This window comes from Solanum pennellii, chromosome 6 (assembly GCF_001406875.1).
Source record: "Solanum pennellii chromosome 6, SPENNV200".
Taxonomy (NCBI): domain Eukaryota; kingdom Viridiplantae; phylum Streptophyta; class Magnoliopsida; order Solanales; family Solanaceae; genus Solanum; species Solanum pennellii.
Genome location: NC_028642.1, coordinates 43,342,474 through 43,363,275, shown reverse-complemented (window position 1 = coordinate 43,363,275; position 20,802 = coordinate 43,342,474). Strand labels below are relative to the sequence as shown.

General features: G+C 34.7%; 1 protein-coding gene across 1 annotated transcript in view; it reads left to right on the top strand.

The window, feature by feature from the left end:
- LOC107021779 (probable RNA-dependent RNA polymerase 3) overlaps nt 1-15,949 on the top strand; it is a 29,583-nt gene extending 13,634 nt beyond the window's left edge. The window contains 11 exon segments of the mRNA XM_015222485.1: nt 4,492-4,566; nt 4,648-4,719; nt 6,413-6,519; nt 12,127-12,275; nt 12,526-12,751; nt 13,252-13,477; nt 14,178-14,320; nt 14,764-14,926; nt 15,110-15,254; nt 15,427-15,590; nt 15,663-15,949. Of these exon segments, the coding sequence (XP_015077971.1) occupies nt 4,492-4,566; nt 4,648-4,719; nt 6,413-6,519; nt 12,127-12,275; nt 12,526-12,751; nt 13,252-13,477; nt 14,178-14,320; nt 14,764-14,926; nt 15,110-15,254; nt 15,427-15,590; nt 15,663-15,896 (1,704 nt within the window). The 3' untranslated portion in view covers nt 15,897-15,949.
- Nucleotides 15,950-20,802: the final 4,853 nt, after the last annotated feature.

Below are 20,802 nucleotides of genomic sequence, written 5' to 3'. Positions count from 1 at the left end.
ATGATTTTTTGGAGAATGAGGGTTTTGGGTATGTCTGACTAGATTATTAGGCTTAGACTGAGTAAATTGATGTAGTTCAAGCACCAAACACGTAGTTTAAGTGCCTAATGCATAGGAAAAAAAAACCAAAACGATGCTAACTTAAAACTGATGCAGTGCAATGTACTACGGGACTGGCGGACCGTCATTTGAACTACCGCCCGTCAACAGGTTTGTGGTTCGAGGTTTGCCCAATAGAGCTTCATTATAACCAAGATGAAGCCATTGACTATGATAAAACATTTGCCTCGGTGGCAAGGATGGAAGCTATCAGATTTCTGATTACTTTTGCAGCTTTTCATGGAATTCAAATTGTTTCAAATGGAAGTAAAAAACACATTCTTGAATGGTTACTTGAAGGAAGAGGTTTATGTAAATCAACCCCCTGGATTTGAAGATGTATTATTCAAATCATGTACTTAAATTGAATAAGACTATGGATAGAAACAGACTCTTAGAACTTGGTATGAAAGGTTGTCTAAGTTCCTTTTGGAAAATGGCTTCAAAAGAGGAAAATTCGACAATACTCTCTTTTTGAAAACACGAGGAAAAAAATTGCTCATTATCCAAGTGTATGTTGATGATATTATCTTTGGAGCAATTTCTGAAGTCATGTGTGAGGAATTTGTTTCGCTAATGAGAAGTGAGTTTGAGATGAGTATGATAGGAGGATTGAGTTTCTTACTGGGGTTGTAGATCAGGAAAACACTGATTGATACTTCCATTTGTCAAGAAAAGTACATCAAGGAGCTGCTAAAAAAATTTCACATGACGGATGCAAAGCCTATCGATACTCTTATGGGAACAAACTCTAAACTGGATGTTGATGAACCTAATCCTATGGTGAATTAAACTATGTATAAAGGCATCATTGGTTCATTGTTGTACTTGACAATAAGCAGACCTAATGTCGTGTTCAGTGTGGGTATGTGTTCTAGGTTTCAAGCTTGCCCCAAAGAGTCTCATTTGAAAGTTGGCAACCGAATCCTAAGGTATCTGAAAAAATAGGGGACCTGGTCCTGTTTTATCCTTTAGGAGACTCGTTTGCACTAGTGGGATATGCTGATATTATGTAGGATATCAAGTTGATAGAAAGAGCACCTCAGGAATAACTCACTTTCTGGGGTCTTCACTCATCTCCTGGGAAACTAAGAAGCAGAACTCAGTGGCTCATTCTACAGCTGAAGGAGAATATATAGCAGCTGCATCTTGTTGTGCTCAGCTTCTATGGATAAAACAACATGAAGACTTTGGAGTGATCACTCACTCTGTCATACTCTTGTATGCTAACACAACTGCTCTCAATATGGCTAAGAACCCAATTCATCATAAAAGGACCAAGCACATTGATGTGAGACACTACTTTCTATGAGATAATGTAGAAGAAGGGTAACATATGTATGCAGTAAGTCTAAAGATCAAATTGCTGACATCTTCGCCAAAACATTGAGCAAGGACCAGTTTGAGATTAATAGATTGAGGTTGGGAATGCGGAAGATTGACTGAGTCGATTTCATTCGAATTATCCAATCCCCATCGGCTATGATAAGGAGGCAGGTATCCGCGTGATTTGTATTGCTTGTTTTGTCTTCGAATGAAATCATCTCAGTCAATCATCAACATTTCCAATCTCAATCTGTTAATCTCAAACTGATCCTCATAAGTTTAGTGAAGATGTCAGCAATTTGGTCTTCAGTCTTACAGAACTGCATACAAATGTTTCCCCTTTCTGCATTATCTCTCAGAAAAGTGGTTCTCACATAAATGTGCTTGGTCCTTTTATGCTTAACTGGATTCATAGCCATGTTGAGAGCACTTGTATTATCACACAAGAGTGGGATAGTGTGAGTGATCACTCCAAAGTCTTCAGGCTGTTGTTTTATCCATAGAAGCTGAGCACAACAAGATGCAGCAATCGAAAAAGCCACTGAGTTTTGCTTCTTGGTTCCCCTAGAAGATGAGTGAAAACCCAGAAAGTGAGTCATTCATCAACTTGATATTCTGCATCTGCATATCCCACCAATTCAAATGAGTCTCCTAAAGAATAAAACAGGACCAGGTTCCCCGTTTTCTTCAGATACCTTAGGATTCGCTTGACAACTTTCAAATGAGACTCTTTGGGGCAAGCTCGAAACCTAGCACACATACCCACACTGAACACGTCTGCAATAATGCCTCTATCTATAGTTTCATTCACAGTAGGACCAGTTTCATTTGCATCCAATTGGTTTTTTTTTCATGTGAGTATCAATAGGCTTTGCATTCGTCATGTGAAACTTTTTCAGCTGCTCCTTGATGTACTTTTCTTGACAAATGGAAGTACCATTCGATGTTTGCCTGATCTGCAACCCTAGGAAGAAACTCGATTCTCCCATCATACTCATCTCAATCTCACTTCTCATTAGTGAAGCAAATTCCTTACACATGACTTCAGAAGTTGCTCCAAAGATAATATCATCGACATACACTTGGATAATGAGAAAATCTTTACCTCTTGTTTTCAAGAAGATAGTATTGTTGATTTTTCCTCTTTCGAAGCCATTTTCCATAAGGAACTTAGATAACTTTTCATACCAAGCTCTAGGATCCTGTTTCAGTCCATAGAGAGCCTTATCCAATTTTAGCACATCACTTGGATAATCAACATCATCAAACCCAGGGGGTTACTTTACATAAACCTCTTCCTTCAATTAACCATTCAAGAATGCACTTGTTACATCCTTTTGCAACAATTTGAATTCCATGAAAGTTGCAAAGTAATCTCAATTTTGATAGCTTCCATCCTTGCCACTGGGCAAATGTTGCATCATAGTCAATGCTTTCTTTTTGGTTATATCCTTGCACCATCAACTTTGATTTGTTTCTTGTAATAATACCATGTTCGTCCATCTTGTTTCTGAACAACCATCTGGTCCCTATTAGAGTTCTATTAGGGGGCCTAGGAACCAGGTGTCACTCTTTACTCTGTTCAAATTGGTGAAGTTTCTTTTGTATGGAATTCACCCGATCAAGATCTTTCAAGGCTTTCTTGATACTTTTGGGCTCAATATATGATATGAATGCTGAGAATGCAACTAGATTTCTAGTTTTGGACCTAGTATGCATCTCAGAATTCAAGGGAAAAATGAGATTATCAAGAGGATTAGAAGACTTGTGTTTCCACCCTGACTTAGTCGTCAAGGGTTGAGGTTGATTAGCTTGTTCCTCTTAATCTTCAAGGGCGGTGAAGAACAGTAACTTAAATAAAAACGTTCAAGTAAATAACACTAGCAGTTTACGTGGAAACCCCCTTGCTCAAGGGCGCTGAAAACCACGATCTTTACTCACATGATTTCAACAACTCTATAATCATCAAGGAGCAACAATTTAGCGGTTTCGAATTCCATTTTTCTATGTAAAGTCGATAACAAGCTCTTGCAATCTAGGAATTTAACTCTAAATCCCTTCCCCCTCACTGTAACAATTCTGTTACAACACCTTATAAAGCTACTACTCTATTGCCCACTAAATCAATTAACTCAATTTAGACGTCAGTTACTCACCATAGCTAACTCTAGCTAAAACGAAGAATCAAAGATGAAAACACTAACTGATCTAATTCCTTTATAACACAGGAATAGATCTACAAGTATAAGCACTGAAGTATAAACCTAAGACAACTAAGAACGATGACAACTCTATCAGGTCTCTTTTTGTTCTTGAGGAGGATATTTCTTAAGAGAATGGCTTTTGCAATGTTCTTGAACCTTTCAGGATGCAAAAACTAATGTTGTGTCCATTGAAGTGAACCTTATATGTGATGGACACAAAATCTTAGAAGCAATGCTATTGGTCAACGACCCTGCCACACTGCACCAGACGCACCACCTCCTGCAGTCCTACGGATGGCAGAGTGTGCAGAGTACTTTTCCTAGCTGTCCTTATCTTGTACAGGAACACCATTCTCATATGGGATCAGGTCCCCTTATCAGATCCCATTGTTTTTCAAATCATCAAAACTAAATAATAATATAAAAGTTTGCCCAAAAGTTTGTCCGGCACTTTCTAGTGTGTCCACATTTTTCTCGGATTTGGCCTCCATGATTTCTCTACCGGAAAGTGTGGCCAACACAATGAAGTGCCAACACACTTTTCTTTGCTCTTTTTCAAATTTCTTACTTTCTATCACTTGAGTCCAAAAGCTTCCTATCTTGCACAGTTTTGTTCTTTTTCCGTTCCTTTTACATTATTTTGCTTCTTCAACACTGCAACGTCTGGAAGACAGCAATATTACATAAGTTTTGGTTAGAATGATCACTTTAAGAGTACAAAACATGAAGATACGCATATGGATCAGATGGCAAAATATCAACTTATCAAAACACTTTGGGATTGTGCATCATCATTTGCCTCTGCTGATATTTGTTTATTCTTGGGCTGGTATAACTCCATCAATCATATAATTTTTCTCAGAATTTTGTTGATATCGTGGACCTTGATGACGTGAATGTAGAAAGAAGAGCGAGTGTATCTCGCAATAGGGAACCGGTAACTAATCTATGAATACTTTGTTATATTTCATTTTCCGAAAGAAGCTTCCATTAATTATTTCATTGTTCTTCCTCCAAGCCTTTGTTGATGCAGTGCCGTTTGTTCTTCAACGGTTGTGCTGTGAAGGGGACTTTTCTTGTCAATAGAAAGGTATTTCTGCACCTTTCAGTTAAGATATGTTATATGTTTAATCCTCTATCATAATCTTTTTGGTTAGCTTTGTCATATCGCATAAGTCGTAGATCATGCATCAAAAAAACAAAGGATGTTTGATATATGAATGTTCCCATGTATGCCTCTGAGCATTTCATTTGTTTGACCAATACTGAAGAATACCCTGATTGATGTACCACAAACTCTTCTCTGTTTTACTCTAATTTCCTCTGTGCATCAAGTTTAAACTAATTCCAACATCTAGAAAACAATCTTGAAGAAGGAAGGAATTGTTCATGAGAAAATGTCCAAGAAAGTTATATTAAGAGGTTGCCTTAATTTAAACTTGCCATGATCTGTTAAGAGTAGTATTTGATAAAAAATGTAGCATGCCTTTCTTTATTATTGCTTAATGATCAAAAACTCGAAATTTATTATTAAAGATTAAAAAGCTATTATTGAAACAAGAAGTGATAAACTATTGAAAAATGAATATGTATTATAATTAGCCACACATTTGTGCATCTTCTTATGTCTGTCCTATCCCTGGTTGGACTATGTGATATGTTTTGACTTCTATTAAGTTTTTCATGGTATCTTATTCGATGCCCCTATTTTCATTCAAATACTTTGACCATGTATTTGTCGGAGCACTTTATGCATTTATCTAATCTGTCGTCATGCATGTTGCGTGTGTACCCCTTATCTAAGTGTATAAAAACACCACATAAAGAACATGTCCAAATTGAGAGACTATATCTTCTCGCATGCTTTTCTAATAATTCAAAGCACTTAAAGAAATATTTGACATAATGGAAGAATCAATTAACATATGCAATTGTTTATCTATGAATAAAGAATTACTCAAAAAAATATTTTGTTTCTCAAAATTGAGAATCTTCTAATTGCTCAATTTATCTTCATACATTGACATGGATATACCAAAGAGGTAGTGATATAAAAACAAAATTATAGCTAGAGAAGATTGGAACAATTATAGAAGGAACATAACTCAAGTAGAAGCAATAATAACGCTAGCATGCTTCTTTGCAGTTCAACTTTTGTTACTAGACATCGTATGTGCATATAAGAAATCAAATACTCAAAGGAACATCATTTTCTATAAAGTTACTGTAGTATATGCATGTAGTTGATTCTTTGTGGAGCAATTTGCTGGTTATTGTTGTTATTTTCTTTTTTGGATAACACATTTGCTGTATAGTTTAAAATATGTCGGCATTGTGTTAGAAGTTTTCAGGTAGTCTTTTCAAAAAGAGTACTTTTAAAAGTACTTGCATAAGTTTTTGATAGTCTTTTGACAGCACTAGTTAAAATAGTACTTCTAGGGAAGCTACCACTAGCCCTATTAGTTCTTCATCCGGAGAAGCTTATCCTTAATCCTTCAAAGAAGCTCTCTTAGTTTACCTTCTTTAATTGGAGAATAAATTTGACTTGTACATTTCTATTGCAATTCCATCTTTGACCAGTTATTACAATATATATCATGTTCTGTGTTTGAACTTTAACGTGCCAGCTAGTAAAAGTTCTAGATATCTTTTTGATAGTTTTTCGTATTGATAAAAAATCAGACTGTTGTTATGTGAAAACTTTATGCCCCCTTTATGTGGTTGGTTCCTGTGTTGCTTATGGAGCTTTCAATAATTGCCTCACTTTTTCATCATTCTTATAGATTGGATCACGAAAAATTCATATTAGACCCTCAATGGTGAAGGTTGAGATAGATCCAACAATTTCAAGTATACCAACTTTTGACTCATTGGAGATAGTTGCAATCAGGTATCCTCTTTATCTCCTGGGCACTGATTCACAGTTGAATATTGAGTAAAATACTTGTTCTGAGTATCGAAGGATATAGTTTGTATTTGGAAACTGAAAAAAGTCATTATCTTTTGGATACGTTGCTGACTATTGTTACATTTTGCACAAGAATCGATTGGCATATTCTTCTGTGTGAAGCTAAAATTTTTGATTCAAACGCAGTTTAATATACTATTTAAAGTTAATCCTAAAATTATCTTAGAAAATATTATGCTTCCCCATTCAGTAATTTTCCCAATATACTTTTCTCGTGCCTTCTCTTTGTGTGTGTTGTATGTCTGTTTGTTTGTTTTAGGTATTAAAATAATTCAACAAAAGATAGCTCAAGGGGGTGAAACCCTGTAATCTTTCACCTGATTCCCGCCCCTCCCTCTTCTCTCAGATTCTCGCTCTCTCTCAGAATATAAAAACATGAACTCCTAATTCATTCTTTCTTCTCTTTACTTACCGAAAAAGAATAATTCTTTTCAATTTTCCCTGGATTTGGGAAAGAGTACCTTTTGAAGCACAGATTGAAGAAAACCTTGTATGGACTGAAGTAATCCCCTAGAGCTTGATTTGATAGATTCTCCAGAGCGATGATTTCTTTCGGTTTCCAATAAAGCAATCACACCCTTTCACGAGACATCAAAAGGGTAAACTCACTCTTTTCATTGTTTATGTTGATGACATATTAATGACAATAGATGACAAAGAGGAGATGATGTGAATGAAGTTGTTAGCACAAGAATTTGAGATCAAAGATCTAGGGAGGTTGCAGTATTTCATGCAGATTGGGGTTGCTAGATCAAAAAGAGGAATCTTTATTTTTGAAAGAAAATAGATCCTAAATCTCTTAAAAAAAACTGTTATGAGCCAGCAAAATAAGCTATTGAAAACAATCACAAGTTTCAAACATGGATTGAAAGGGTTAGTTGATAAGGAGAGATAATAGAGGTTGTTTGGAAGATTCATTTATCTTTCTCACACTAAACCAGACATTGCCTATTCATTAGCTCACTAAGTTGGTTCATTCACGATCCTCAAGATCCTCATATGCATCCTGTTGCTTGCATTCTGTATTATCGGAGGTCTGTTCCAGGGAAAGGTTTGCTTTTCTGTAAACATGGTCACCTCCAGATAGAAGCTTTTTATAGTTGCGATTGGCTGTATGTTTAGATAATAGATGATCTATATACGATTACTGTACCTTCATAGAAAGGAACCTAGTTACTTGGAGAAGTAAAAAAGTTAAGTCTAGTTACAAGATCAAGTGTGGACATAGAATATAGATCTATGACCCAAGGTGTTTGTGAGCTTCTTAGGCTACAAAAGTTAGGGGAAAAGTGAGTTTGCTCCAAAAAGGGGAATTCCTTATACTGCAAAAATAAAGCTGCAACCAATATAAGCTCAGAATCCATTTCAACATTGTCCCAAAAAAAAAACATATTGAAAGTGATCGTCACTTCATCAAAGAGAAAGTTACAAGTGACACCTTGAGTTTGCTTCATGTACTGTTAGAAGAATAGCTAGCAGATGTGCATACAAATGGGCTTAGCAGAAAGACTTTTGATACTTTGATTTGCAAGTTGGACATGTGCGAGATGTATGTGACTATGTTCCAACTTGAGGGAAAGTGTTAATTGTGTTAATTAATTAGCATCATTTTAGGACATATTATTTTTCCTTTTCCTAGCGTGATACCCCTTCTCATGGGATGCAAATACATACAAAAATACAAGACATGTTTCTTCTTCTAAACACTTCAGTATTTTATCCTTAACCACCCAAACCGAATCATTCTTGTGCAAAGTTCGTGGCTAGCAAACAGCAAAGTACGTAGTGATCCGTTCACACTTTTACTGTTGAAAGAGCAATGCATGTACCAAAGCAGTAAGTGTCGGATGCTTGTGCTTGATCTTCTAATAGTTCAAGCAACAAGGTACATGTTGCTACCACTTTCTTCATACGTTTCTACCAATACAACTCCGGAGGGTCCTGAAACATCTTTGTAGAGACCAAATGTATTGAGTACCTTGAATTGGGCACCTTAAACAATTACAATCAGGAACACAAAGTCGACCACCACAATGAAGAACCCCATCATCATCAGTGGTAAAATCAGTGAACCATCCTTCTAAACCACGCTCCTGAAGCTCAGCTAAATGAGGATCCTCGTCCTGTCTGTCTCTCCCTAATCGGTGTGACTGAGGAACACCATGTCACAATGCAGACAAGTACGCTGCCTGGTACTGAATCATCAATCCTAACCCTTGGGTTAGCAAATTATAAACCTCCATAGCTGTAGGCTTTCTATCCACTCACAATCAGCCAAACTCCCCATAGATTTGCAATTTAAGGCATTAACTACCACATTAGCTTTACCTTGATGATACAAGATAGTGATGTAATAAAGTTTTTATAACTCAATCCACTTGTGCTGCCTGCAATTCTAGTCCATTTGGTTGAACCTGCACAGCGAACTCTTATGGTCAGTGTAAAATGTACATGATTCATCATATAGGTAGTGCCACCATATAATCAAAGCAGCAACCCCAACCAACTAATCAAGAGTCAGATAGTTCCCTCATGATTTTTTACAGTCGTGAAACATAAGAACACCTTCCTATCAAGACACATCCAAGGCCAATGCATGAAGCATCACAGTATACCTTGTAACTAATTGGTCCGGTAGGAAGTGTCAAAATTGGAGTCGTGGTCAAGATAACCATAAGCTTTTGAAAGCTTGCCTCACAATCATCTGACTATTGAAACTGAACTCCCTTTGAGTCAGTCTAGTCAATGGTGTTGCCAAAACTAAAAAATCTCTCACAAACCGTTCGTAGTAACTGCCAGGCCTAAGAAATCAGAGATATCTGTTGGAGTAGACGAGTAGTATGTCTCAAGCCAGTTTGAACTGCCTCAATCTTCTTTGGATATACCCCAACCTATCTCTAGTTACCACACGACCCAAAAAATGATGCCATGTCAAGCCAAAACTCGCACTTGGAGAACTTGGTGTAAAACTTTCGTTTCCCAAGTTTCTGTATGCTCCTCGTGTTCCATCTCACTACAGGAGATGGTATAGAGGATGTAGATGAGATGGTAGATTTCTTAGATGCTCTGTAAAGCTTGAAAGTTTAACCTTGCTACCTTGTAACTTTTTGGAGGTGGCGAGCATTTCTTAATGCTGGAGAATACAACAGCAACCATCTCTTCCTGTACTGTAGAATAACCAACATTTTGTGGAATGTCTTTATCAATCAGAAGGACATGAAATGGGTTATGCCTAGGAAAGTTACGCAGAGCCTGAAGTTATGGAGCAGTTATCCAAGATTTCTGGGCATAAAGAAATATGGAAAATTATTCCAGCTTGCATCTGGTGGTCTGTGTGGAAAGAAAGAAATATCAGATGCTTCCAAAACAAGAGCAATTCCATCCAGAAATTAAGATGAACTGCTTAGTTTTGTTTCTTTTTTGGTGTAAACAGGAGTACATGGTAGATCTAGAATCAACTAAAGATGTTTTAGGTTCCTTGTAAATTTTTAGGATTAAAGATCTTCCTGGTACTCTCCACAATTGTAATTAAGAATTTGTAACTTATTGTGGTAGGTTCTGGTTTTTGTTTTGGAATAGAATACAAGTTGTTACTGTCTCAAAAAAAAAAAAAGAATACAACAGCACTAATTCTCCAAAAAAAAAGAAAAACTCTATTAAATGTTATAGAAATGCAATGAATTGCTTGTATGAAACCACCTCAAGTCAAGGGTCCCTTGACAATATTAAGAACAGTAAAGAATTAAAACCTAAAGTAATGAACAATGAAATTTAACATGGAAAACTCATTCTTCAAGGGAGAAGAAAGCCACGATCTGTCTCACATAATTTCTCAACAACTTTGTCACGACTTGATTTCTCAAGTCATGATGACACCTAATATAAGCCACCGTAGGTAAGCCAACCCATAACCTGGAACAACAATTAATGAGCATAAGGATAGAAAGAGAGCGGAAGCGACAATTAAAGAACAAAAATAGAGAACAAGTGGAAGCAAACCAAAATATATATACAATAAGATCCCTCTGGAACCTGGAAGTCACAAGTACAGAGCTCCTAGTACAAAAAGAGTACAAGTCCCAAAGTGGACCCAAAAATACAATGCTTGTCTTATAAAGCAAAAGACTAGCCAACAAAATATAGACAGAGACAGGTAAGTACAGGACGCCATGTGCTCACTCTCGTCTCTGAACTGAAGTTGCAGCAGGCTCGAATATCAATGCTGGTAACTGGTGCTTGTACTTGCATCACGAAACAAATGCAGAGTGTAGCTTGAGTATTTAAACAACGGGTACTTAGCAGGCATCATAGGCCGACTGAACAAGAGAAGTAAAGCAATATGAAAAGCGAGAATAAAGCACAAACAAAGGTCAAGAGACAGAAAGTTAATAGAAATGCACGCAAGTGCACTAAGGACAATAATGAAATAATTACAACTAACTAATTCTGACTAGGTTCTTATAAATTCAGAAGGTACACTCATGCACAAGTTTGAGAAAATCTGAACAAACCCCCATAAATCCGATAGATATACATAATAGCTAAAACTACTAAGAACAGGTCATAGTGAGTCCAGAGCCGGAGGGTGCGTGACCCGGACCTCAAACCGCGTATAGATCTCCCAAGAGAACTGAACCACGAGAAATCTCGTCATAAACTTTTTAAAAAGTTTTTTTTTATATGTTTTGTATAGCTATAATAAATGGAAGTTCTATGAAGTAATTGCACAAATTATAAGAAAAAAACGAAGAAATAAAAACTTGGTTAGAGTTGGGCTAGTTGGGTTGGGATATGACCCATTGTTTAGACCATTATTTGATCCATACCAAGTGACCTTTGTCCGAGTTAATGACTTGCCCATTTATTGGTTCAACCCATCTAGACACGCTCAAATCACCTTAACTTACCCATTTGACACCGCTATCCTGCATGGCGGACATTCCAATTTCTATTATATCACTAGAAAACAGAAGCCCTTAAGCATGTTCAACGTCCGGTAAAGGTCTACTTTTTTGGGAAAGAAAGGTGAGTCTGGGGGTTTTCGCGAACCATAATTGTTGTTTCTCTTCCTAGATGAAAGTGTTGATTCCAGATCTACAAAGACATGCCCAATCATATTCCAACCAGGCTTCAAAAAAACTTCGAGATCACCGATTTTCTCGAGAATCAAGGGGTCAAGAGCTTAATCTTGAACCCTCACCATACCTTGTTGATAAAAGGTTAAGTAATTACAGACTTACCTATGGTTGTGCAATTTAGGAAATTTAGGTTGTGATGATGTGGATGTGGTATCAGAGGTTCACAGTCTTATGAAAAGTTATGGGCAATGTTACCTTCAAAAGGCTACAAGGATTATCAGTAAATTCCTTTCATGGGAACAAAGTTGGAAAATGACAATCTCTTGCAATTCATATTTGATGCTTCAGGGAGAGAGATGTGTGCCAAACTTAGTCGGCATTTTAGTCAATGCTAAACTTTGACATTCTACGTGCATTTCACTCCCTAATTCTTAGGCTTTTTCTCTTGAAGTCATAGACCAAATAAGGCATATCTGTCCAAGAATTTAATCTCTCTGCTGAGCTACGGAGGAGTCCATAAAGAATACTTTATGGAGCTTTTGGGAAGTGCACTGGAAGAGACGAAACAAGTACGTTTGAGGAAACGTGCAGCTCTAAAAGGTAACAGCATAATCAGATACTCCTATTGCATTTATATTCTTATACTGATAAGTCTTGTAACATAACCATGGAATCACCCATACTGCAACCTTATATTCTTTAGTGTTCTTTTATCGTAATATGTTTACTCCTCAGTCATAGAAAGGTAGGGAGGAACAAGTGTCCAATTATTTCTATTACTATCTCTCATTTAATTTGTGAAACCTGTCAGAACTTGTTTGCTGAGTCATTTCTTCAACTCTTCAAATAGTTGCTATCAACTATAGAGAAATGGATGATGAATGTCTAACAGCAAGGATGATATCGTCTGGGATACCTCTCAATGAGCCTCATCTCCATGCTCGCTTGTCTAGGCTTGCAAAGATTGAAAGAACTAAGCTTAGAGGAGGAAAGCTTCCAATAAATGACAGTTTTTATCTTATGGGAACAGCTGACCCCACTGGTGTACTGGAAAGCAATGAAGTCTGTGTTATTCTGTAAGTAGACTGAAAATCATTTTCTGTACAAGCGTTTGGAGCTTTTATATGTTTTTTATATTCTGTGTTCGAGAGATAAGGAAATGTACCTTTCAATGGCAACTGACGGATGTTTATAGTTTGACCCTGCTATCTGACCCCCTCCTATTCTGAGGATCTATATTTTCAACAGGATGCATTGCCTTTTTGCATTCTAGATGTGTGGCTTAACTGTTACTTGACAATAATAGTGACCCAAGGAAATCATTGTGTAGCAACTTTAAATTCTTTGTTTTGTAAGTTTTAACAATGATAATTGATAACAGAGGAGAGATGCTGAAAATGACATTTACAATTATTTGAAATTATATTAAGCTAATGTTTTCTTCCAAAGAGAATTTAAGCTTTTAAACATAATAATTAGTTTAGATTTTGATCTAGTATGCTTATTTCAATATTCTCATTTTATGGAGAATGTCTCAGCTTCTGATCCTTTTTCCAAATGTGCATCACATATGCAGAGATAATGGCCAAGTATCTGGGCGTGTTTTGGTCTATAGAAATCCTGGTCTTCACTTTGGAGATGTACATGTGATGAAAGCGCGATATGTGGAAGAGCTTGCAGATGTTGTTGGTGATGCCAAATATGGTATATTTTTTTCAACTAAAGGCCCGAGGTGAGCTGCTACTGAGATTGCAAATGGTGACTTTGATGGTGATATGTATTGGGTTTCCATAAACCGTAAGGTTGGTTTTCAGATGTTTTTTCTCAAAGTTACTTTCTGGAAGGAAGAGACCATACTTATTGTTAGATCACACATTATTGGAATTTAAAATGGATTTTCTTATATGGTCTTGGGCGATTATGAGGCAGCTTATGTCCAATGTCCATTTCTTATAATGAAATCAAAATCTGGCCCATCCCAGTTCGTATCGATGTTGGGCTCCCATACTGTATTGTCTACACTCTAGATGTCTAATCTTTGGAGTGGATGTGTGGTGTGTGTTGAGTACAACATTGGTGTGGGAGGTGCAGTTTGGTCTCTTTGTATGGTCTTAGGCAATCTTCATCACATGAGCTAGTTTTGGTGTTGAGTTAGGCCCAAGGTCTATTTTCTTATTGTGGTATGAGAAACAATGTTTATCTCAATTTCTTGGTTTATCCAATGTTGGGTCCCCATGTTATATGCCCATGCTCTAGATGTCCAGTTCTGGGTATGCTGGAGGTTGTAAGATTATATTGGTTGGAGATTTAAAAATGGGCCTCTTTATACAATCTTGGGCAATCCTCCCCTCATGAGCTAACTTTTGGGGTTGAGTTAGGCTCAAGTTCCATTTCTCATCACTTACATCTGTTTCATGCTGGGTATTTGATTGTTTTACTAGAATTTCTGACTACCTGTCTTGGAGGAATACAGTTGTACAACATTTGGTTTTACTATTTCAGGTGGTAGATTCTTATACAACAAGTAGACCATGGATTCGCATGCATTCAACTCCTAAGGCAGTTAGCAAAAAACCAAGTGAATTTTCAGCTGATGAATTGGAATATGAGCTTTTTAGGCAATTTCTGGAAGCAAAGTCTAAAGGGTATGCTTACTATTTTATCCTGATGTTTAATTTAAGAAGTTCAGTAATCTGTACATCATCATTGTATCCAGAGAGCTTTTGACTTGTCATCTGTTTCAGAGGGATTTAACAGGCAAAGAAATGTTTTCTGATATCCAGCGAGCTGGCATGTTTTCTAGTTATATTTTCTTTGTAGGAGAAACTATCTAGGTGGTCGATGATGGGAATTGAGAGAAGTACAAGACCAGTAATACTACCTCCTAGATGGCCTGCTGATCTATAATGCTTATCGTCAATTTCTCATCCGTTTAATTCAAAATTCATGATCGAATCCGAGTATTTTGAACAATCTTCTTTTTGTGATACTTCTAACCATAGCTAACACGTTTATTTATTAATTGTTCAAAGTTGTTTATAGCCTTTCTTTTTTATTGTTTCTAATGTAGTCCCTTTCTGCTGTTTAGTGCCAATATGTCTCTGGCAGCTGATAGCTGGCTGGCATTTATGGATCGTCTTCTGATGCTGCGAGATGATAATGTGGATGATATGCATAGCTTGAAAGGCAAGATGCTTCACCTGATTGACATCTACTATGATGCATTAGATGCACCTAAAAGCGGGAAGAAGGTTAATTTAACTTAAATTCTGCCCTCGGTTTGGTGGATATATTTATTTATCTATTTCTCTAACTTTTCTATTATGATACCTCAAAGTGCTTATGTTGAACCAAAAAAGTTTTACCAACCACCAACCTTCCTTTCAGCCTGAAGGCAGAGTTTCTAACACATGCATGTTATTCTGGCAAGACAGGTTAGCATCCCTCATTATCTGAAGGCAAACAAGTTCCCCCACTATATGGAAAAAGGGAACTCCTGCAGCTATCATTCAACTTCTATTCTGGGTCAGATTTATGATCATGTCGACTCATATCCAGATGAAGATTTGTGTATAACAGGTTAAAGCACCCCTCTTGCATGCATAAGATCTAGGCTTGTGTTTCCAACGAAGCCCCATTGGTGCATAGTGTTTGAGCTTATGTTTTCCTATGGCATATATAAAGATTTGATGATTCGATTGAAAATTATAGCAGTTGAGTGATGATTGTGTTGCTTCTTTGTTTTGTGTAGAGATCTCTAAACTGCCTTGCTTTGAAGTTGAAATCCCTCAAAGATGCATGACATTGTGGAGAGGAAGATATGAAGAGTACAAAAAGGATATGACACGGGCCATGAACTTAGATTGTGAACTTAGAATCACCTCTTGCAATGAAGTTATAAAGAAGTACAAGATGGTTAGTTTTTCCTTCGTATCAACTTTCAGAGATTGTCATTGACAAATATTAAGTTGATTTGTTGCAATGCAGTTGCTATATGGTGCTGTGGAGTTTGAACAAACAGTAAGAAAGACTGAAGACATTTTCGATGAGGCCCTTGCAATATATCATGTAACATATGATAATGCAAGGATCGCGTACAGCATAGAGAAATGTGGTTTTGCTTGGAAAGTAGCTGGTTCTGCGCTTTGCAGGATCCACGCCATGTATCGCAAGGAAAAAGACTTGCCCATTTTGCCATCGCTTTTGCAGGAAATACTCTAGATGTATTGTAACATTGAAGTGATCAATAAATACCTACTTAGCATTCTATTCTATGTGAAGTCCAAATTTACTTCTCAAACAGAGACATAACAATATAGTTAACCTAATTAGGTTTGATTTTCATAGGGAATAACATCTAGTGCAATTAAGCTAGTTAGAAATTTTAACTAATTAAACAAAGCTAAACAATTTTTAATTACTTATCTTTTATATAACAACTAATAGAGATCACAATTAACTAGAAAATGTGAAAAGTGATCAATGATGCCTTCGTAAAAATCCTCCCCCCCCCCCAACCAAAAAAATAAAAGCATTTGGCCTAAGAGTTGGCATAAATATTGAAAATAAAAAAATCTAAGCGAATTGACCGAACTTGGTTTATCAATTTTTTGGGTTTGGTTTTATTTTTTCAAAAGTCGGTTCATTGTTTGGTGCAAGGTCTTAGAACTTTGGTGCATCGAAGAATCAACATTTAATTTAAAAAGAATATATATATATATATATATATATATATATATTCTGTTAACTAAAAATAAAAAGTCAACCAACAAGTTGTAATGACCTCGTGGTTATTTCTTCAATTTTGCATGTTCTTACCATTTTTCCTCTTCCCTTAGCTTCCTTATGGCTTTTGTGTGATGCTGGGTTAGGTGACATGCTTCTTGAGGTGTTCGGTAGAGTTCACTGTGAGTTTTGTGTTTGGAGGCTTTAAGCTTGAAAGAGTTGGCTCTAGTCAACATCTAGAGATTCTGGTGTCAGATTGGAATTCAGTCAACTCCATCAGCTCCGGAAGGACTATTTTAGTCTAGTGGAGTGACCGGTTTGAATTTTGAGATTTTTATTTGGAGTTGGTGTGATTAAGCGTTTTAGATTTAGAGGATTGCCTGAATTTTGAATTTGATCAACTTTCTTCTTAAACGTGCTCGAAATCAAATTATGTTAGTGTGGTTAGCTCTGAGCCAAGTTTGATTTAGAACGACCTTTTGATTCAATTCTCGAAGCTATGTGGTTGAGTTTCTAACTTTTGGCATATTGTTTGTGTTTCTTTGTAAAGTGTTGACTTTGGTCAACATTTTGACGAAATGACCTCGAATGGTTGTTTCATCGTTTCTGTTGTGTACGGAATTTCATTTCCAAATGGTTTGGACTTTTGGTTTGAGTCATTTGGACTCCAAATGAATCCGAGGACTTGTTCAAAGTCTTGGGCACTAGCTTCTTTTCTGAAAATATGGTGTGTGGTGCGGCGCCTTAAGCGGACTCTTGGTCGCTTAAGCGACCAAGAGGCCGCTTAGGAAAAAGACAACAGTGGGATGAGGGTCGCTTGTCACGCCCCAAGGCTACCCCCTTGACGTAAAAATGGGACCTAAGATCCCGAGTAACCTCAAGCTAACCTTGAAATTGGCATATCATAAGCATACTAAACAGTTGAATAAAAGATACTATGCAGAAGTTGGAAACAATAGATAACTTAAAGTGGGGGATACCCAAAACTGATATGAATATATATTAAGTATTATGAGTTTAGTGGTACTGAAAAATCACTCAAAAGCTAAAACTGAATCTAATACTATGTGTGAAAAAGCCTCTAACTGACTAGAGTTGTTGGAACATGCCCAAGCTAACCCTAGCAAAACTAAACTGAAATGAAAGACTAAATCTGAAAAAACACATGTCTATTGTCCTTGAAGCATGAGGACTCACCACTGAAACTGTTGAATACGGATTGAGAACCGATCTATGCGTGATCTGAATGCTGAGTACCTAGACCTACATCATGAAATGATGTAGCGTAGAGTATGCATCAGTACGTGAAATGTATTGAGCATGCATGATATGAAATATAGTTGAACAAATATAACTGAACAAGAACATAATCTGAACTGAATGTAAATGTTGAAATATAACTGAAAACTGAGCTAAATGCAATGACCAAGCATGTTGAAACTGAATATTGAGGTATAACAGAAAATCTAAATCGTCGAATCAAATACATGATATAATTGAAAACAAATATACGATAGGAAAAACTAAAGAAATCTTACTTTGCCACTTTAACTATTGCTGATTATGTAGAGTTTGATATGGATTTAGCACATGCCAAAGGAATAAAAATGGTTAAGGAAGAAGGGATACGTGTGGGAGTGGAAATGAGATACAAATTTTTTGTGATAGGGAAAGGAAACGTTTAATGAAGAATAAGAATAAAGCGAAATTAATTAGAATAGTTAGTGTCCTACTAATTGAGGAAATGTAATTTTAAGATAATTATTCATTATCATATTTAAAGAGATTGTGTATCGGATTTAATTTTTTTTTAATAAATATGATATATTTTTAAAAAAGTGATATTATATGTAATATTTTATAAGTAAAGTTAAAATATGCATATGTGGTAGTTAAGTATGAGTAGATATGTAGTTTTTCCTTTAAAGCAAGTCTATTTATAGGCAGACTTGTTGCTTCCATTATTAATAAAAAAATTATTTCAGCAACTTTTACTTCCGTTTTTGCTCTATTTTTCTGTTCACTTTCTTGTTTATTTTTTTCCCTAACAAATTGTTTAATTTTTAAGACTACATTTAAAATGTTCTTTAATTTTATCCTTCATTAATTAGTATGTAATTAATTATTAATTAATGTTTAATTATTTTAATCCTAAATTTGATAATAATTAATAAGGGTAATAATGAAAAGTTATGCCTAATTTATGTCTTAATCTTCTTTTCTTAAAGAATGTGAAATATGTCAATAATATAATTAATATGAAATGGAGGGAGCAATATCTACTTCTGCCCAAAGTTTGTACATATATATTCACTACATCAAAATAATTTTTAGTAATAGTTAATTAACGTCAATAGTTTTAAGTATATTTATTTTTAACGGTTATGAATATTCTTTGTGTAATTAATTTATAGGGACTAATCGTACTTGTTGAATTTATTTTTCTATTATTATTTTATTATATAGAAGAGTGAAGTGGTAGGAAGACTAAGGATAAAAAGGTAAATTTATACTAATAAAAATCTCTTAATAAAGATAGCAAGAGAAATAAATAATTCTAGAAACATGTCTTTGTATATATATGAAAGTGAATGGTGATCAAGGGTAAAAATGTAATTTCATACTTACAAAAATCTACCAAGAATAATAACAAGAAACTAAATAGTTCTAGAAACATCTTTGACTAATGTTATTTCTATCAACACATTTTGTTATTACTTCACATTTTTATGAGTTATTGTGATATCCATTCATTACTCTATTTAATTATTATTCTAATTAATTCCTAATTTTTATATTCATTATGCTTACTGAAAAGGCCCACTTTAACATAAAAATTCATTACTAAAAAATATAGTTAATTATTTTCACTTTTATTTTGACTCTAATTAATGTACTTGAAAAGAAACAAGTATGACAAAATTAATAATATATATTAGATTGAAATTAAAGAATAAATCAAATTAATTTCAATATTTTTAAATATATATATTTTAAAAGATGTTAAAAAGTAACTTTACAAATAAAATGAATAGGATGATGCATTTGTATTTAAAGTAAACTAAAACTGTTTACTAAATTATAAAAGTGTAGTTCTTCATTAAAAAATAGAATCAAATTTGTACTTTTAGTTGATTACAAACATATTAATCTAAATATGTGTTTGATTTTAAAAGTTGAGGACAATCTACGGTAATATGATCATTTCATATATATTTCATTTTAAAAATTATAAATTGTATTTTTAAACTTCATAAAAATATTTTTTTCAAGTGGTAAATTTCCTCTACAAGTTACATGTCTTTTCTAGAACTACAAATTATAAGATTTTTCTAGAACTACGATTATGACACAAATAAATAGACATTAACTCATTCTTCATTTCATTCGCTCTTTAATTCTCTCTCCTCTCATGTCTTATATCAATAAATATTTCGTCCTTTATTTTTTATTTGCGTCCTAAATATTATACACTCTGGTATAGATCTCTTATTAAAAAAATCAATAATGCAGTTTCATTTTCAACATTAAGAACTAGATTTCGATCAATTATCTCTATAATGACTCAACTTTCAACAAAATTCAACTAATCCAAACTTTTCAAACACCCTAATGAATCAGTTAACATGTTACATTCAATATCAATCACAATTATTTTTCGCAAAATGCTTAATTCAAAAGGAATGCAACCAGTGAGATAGCTCTTCAAGAACAAAATTTTCAACAATTTCATAAGCATGTTATGTCATTTCCTTTGGTTCTCTTCGGACTTTTCATTCATGGCATTGTTTTTTCTTTTTTGGATTGTAGAGATCAATAATTTTTGAAGTATCTAATTAACTTGATTTCTCTTTTTATGTATCTCAAAAATTTACATAACATATATGTCATTATATAATATAATTTATTGAAAAATATACATTTATTTATTACTATTATTTTATCATAGCAAGTTATATAAATTATTATATTAACTACCTCATGTTAAATTACTGCAGCATATATTATATAAACTGTTGCTGATATTTTTAAATCCTTTTTCTTTGATATAAAACATTAATCCATCATGTTTATTAATTATTTTGGAAAAATTCTTTCTTTATTATACAAAATTGTTCTCCTAATTTTAATAAATATTAAGACCAAAGTCATAATTTTTTTTCATCCTTTTATTACTTTATAAAGAATGAGATGATTCATTGTAATTTTCATCAGTCATTATTTTTAATAAATATTATGTTTTATTGTTATTCCTATCATGTTTATTTGAAAATATCATAATAATTTTTCTTTTAAAATTTAATCAAATTTCTATGATAAATTATAATATTGGGCCCGTAAACGGGCCTTTCATTATCTAGTTTTTTTTTAATATAGAAGAGTCATGATGAGGACGACCAAT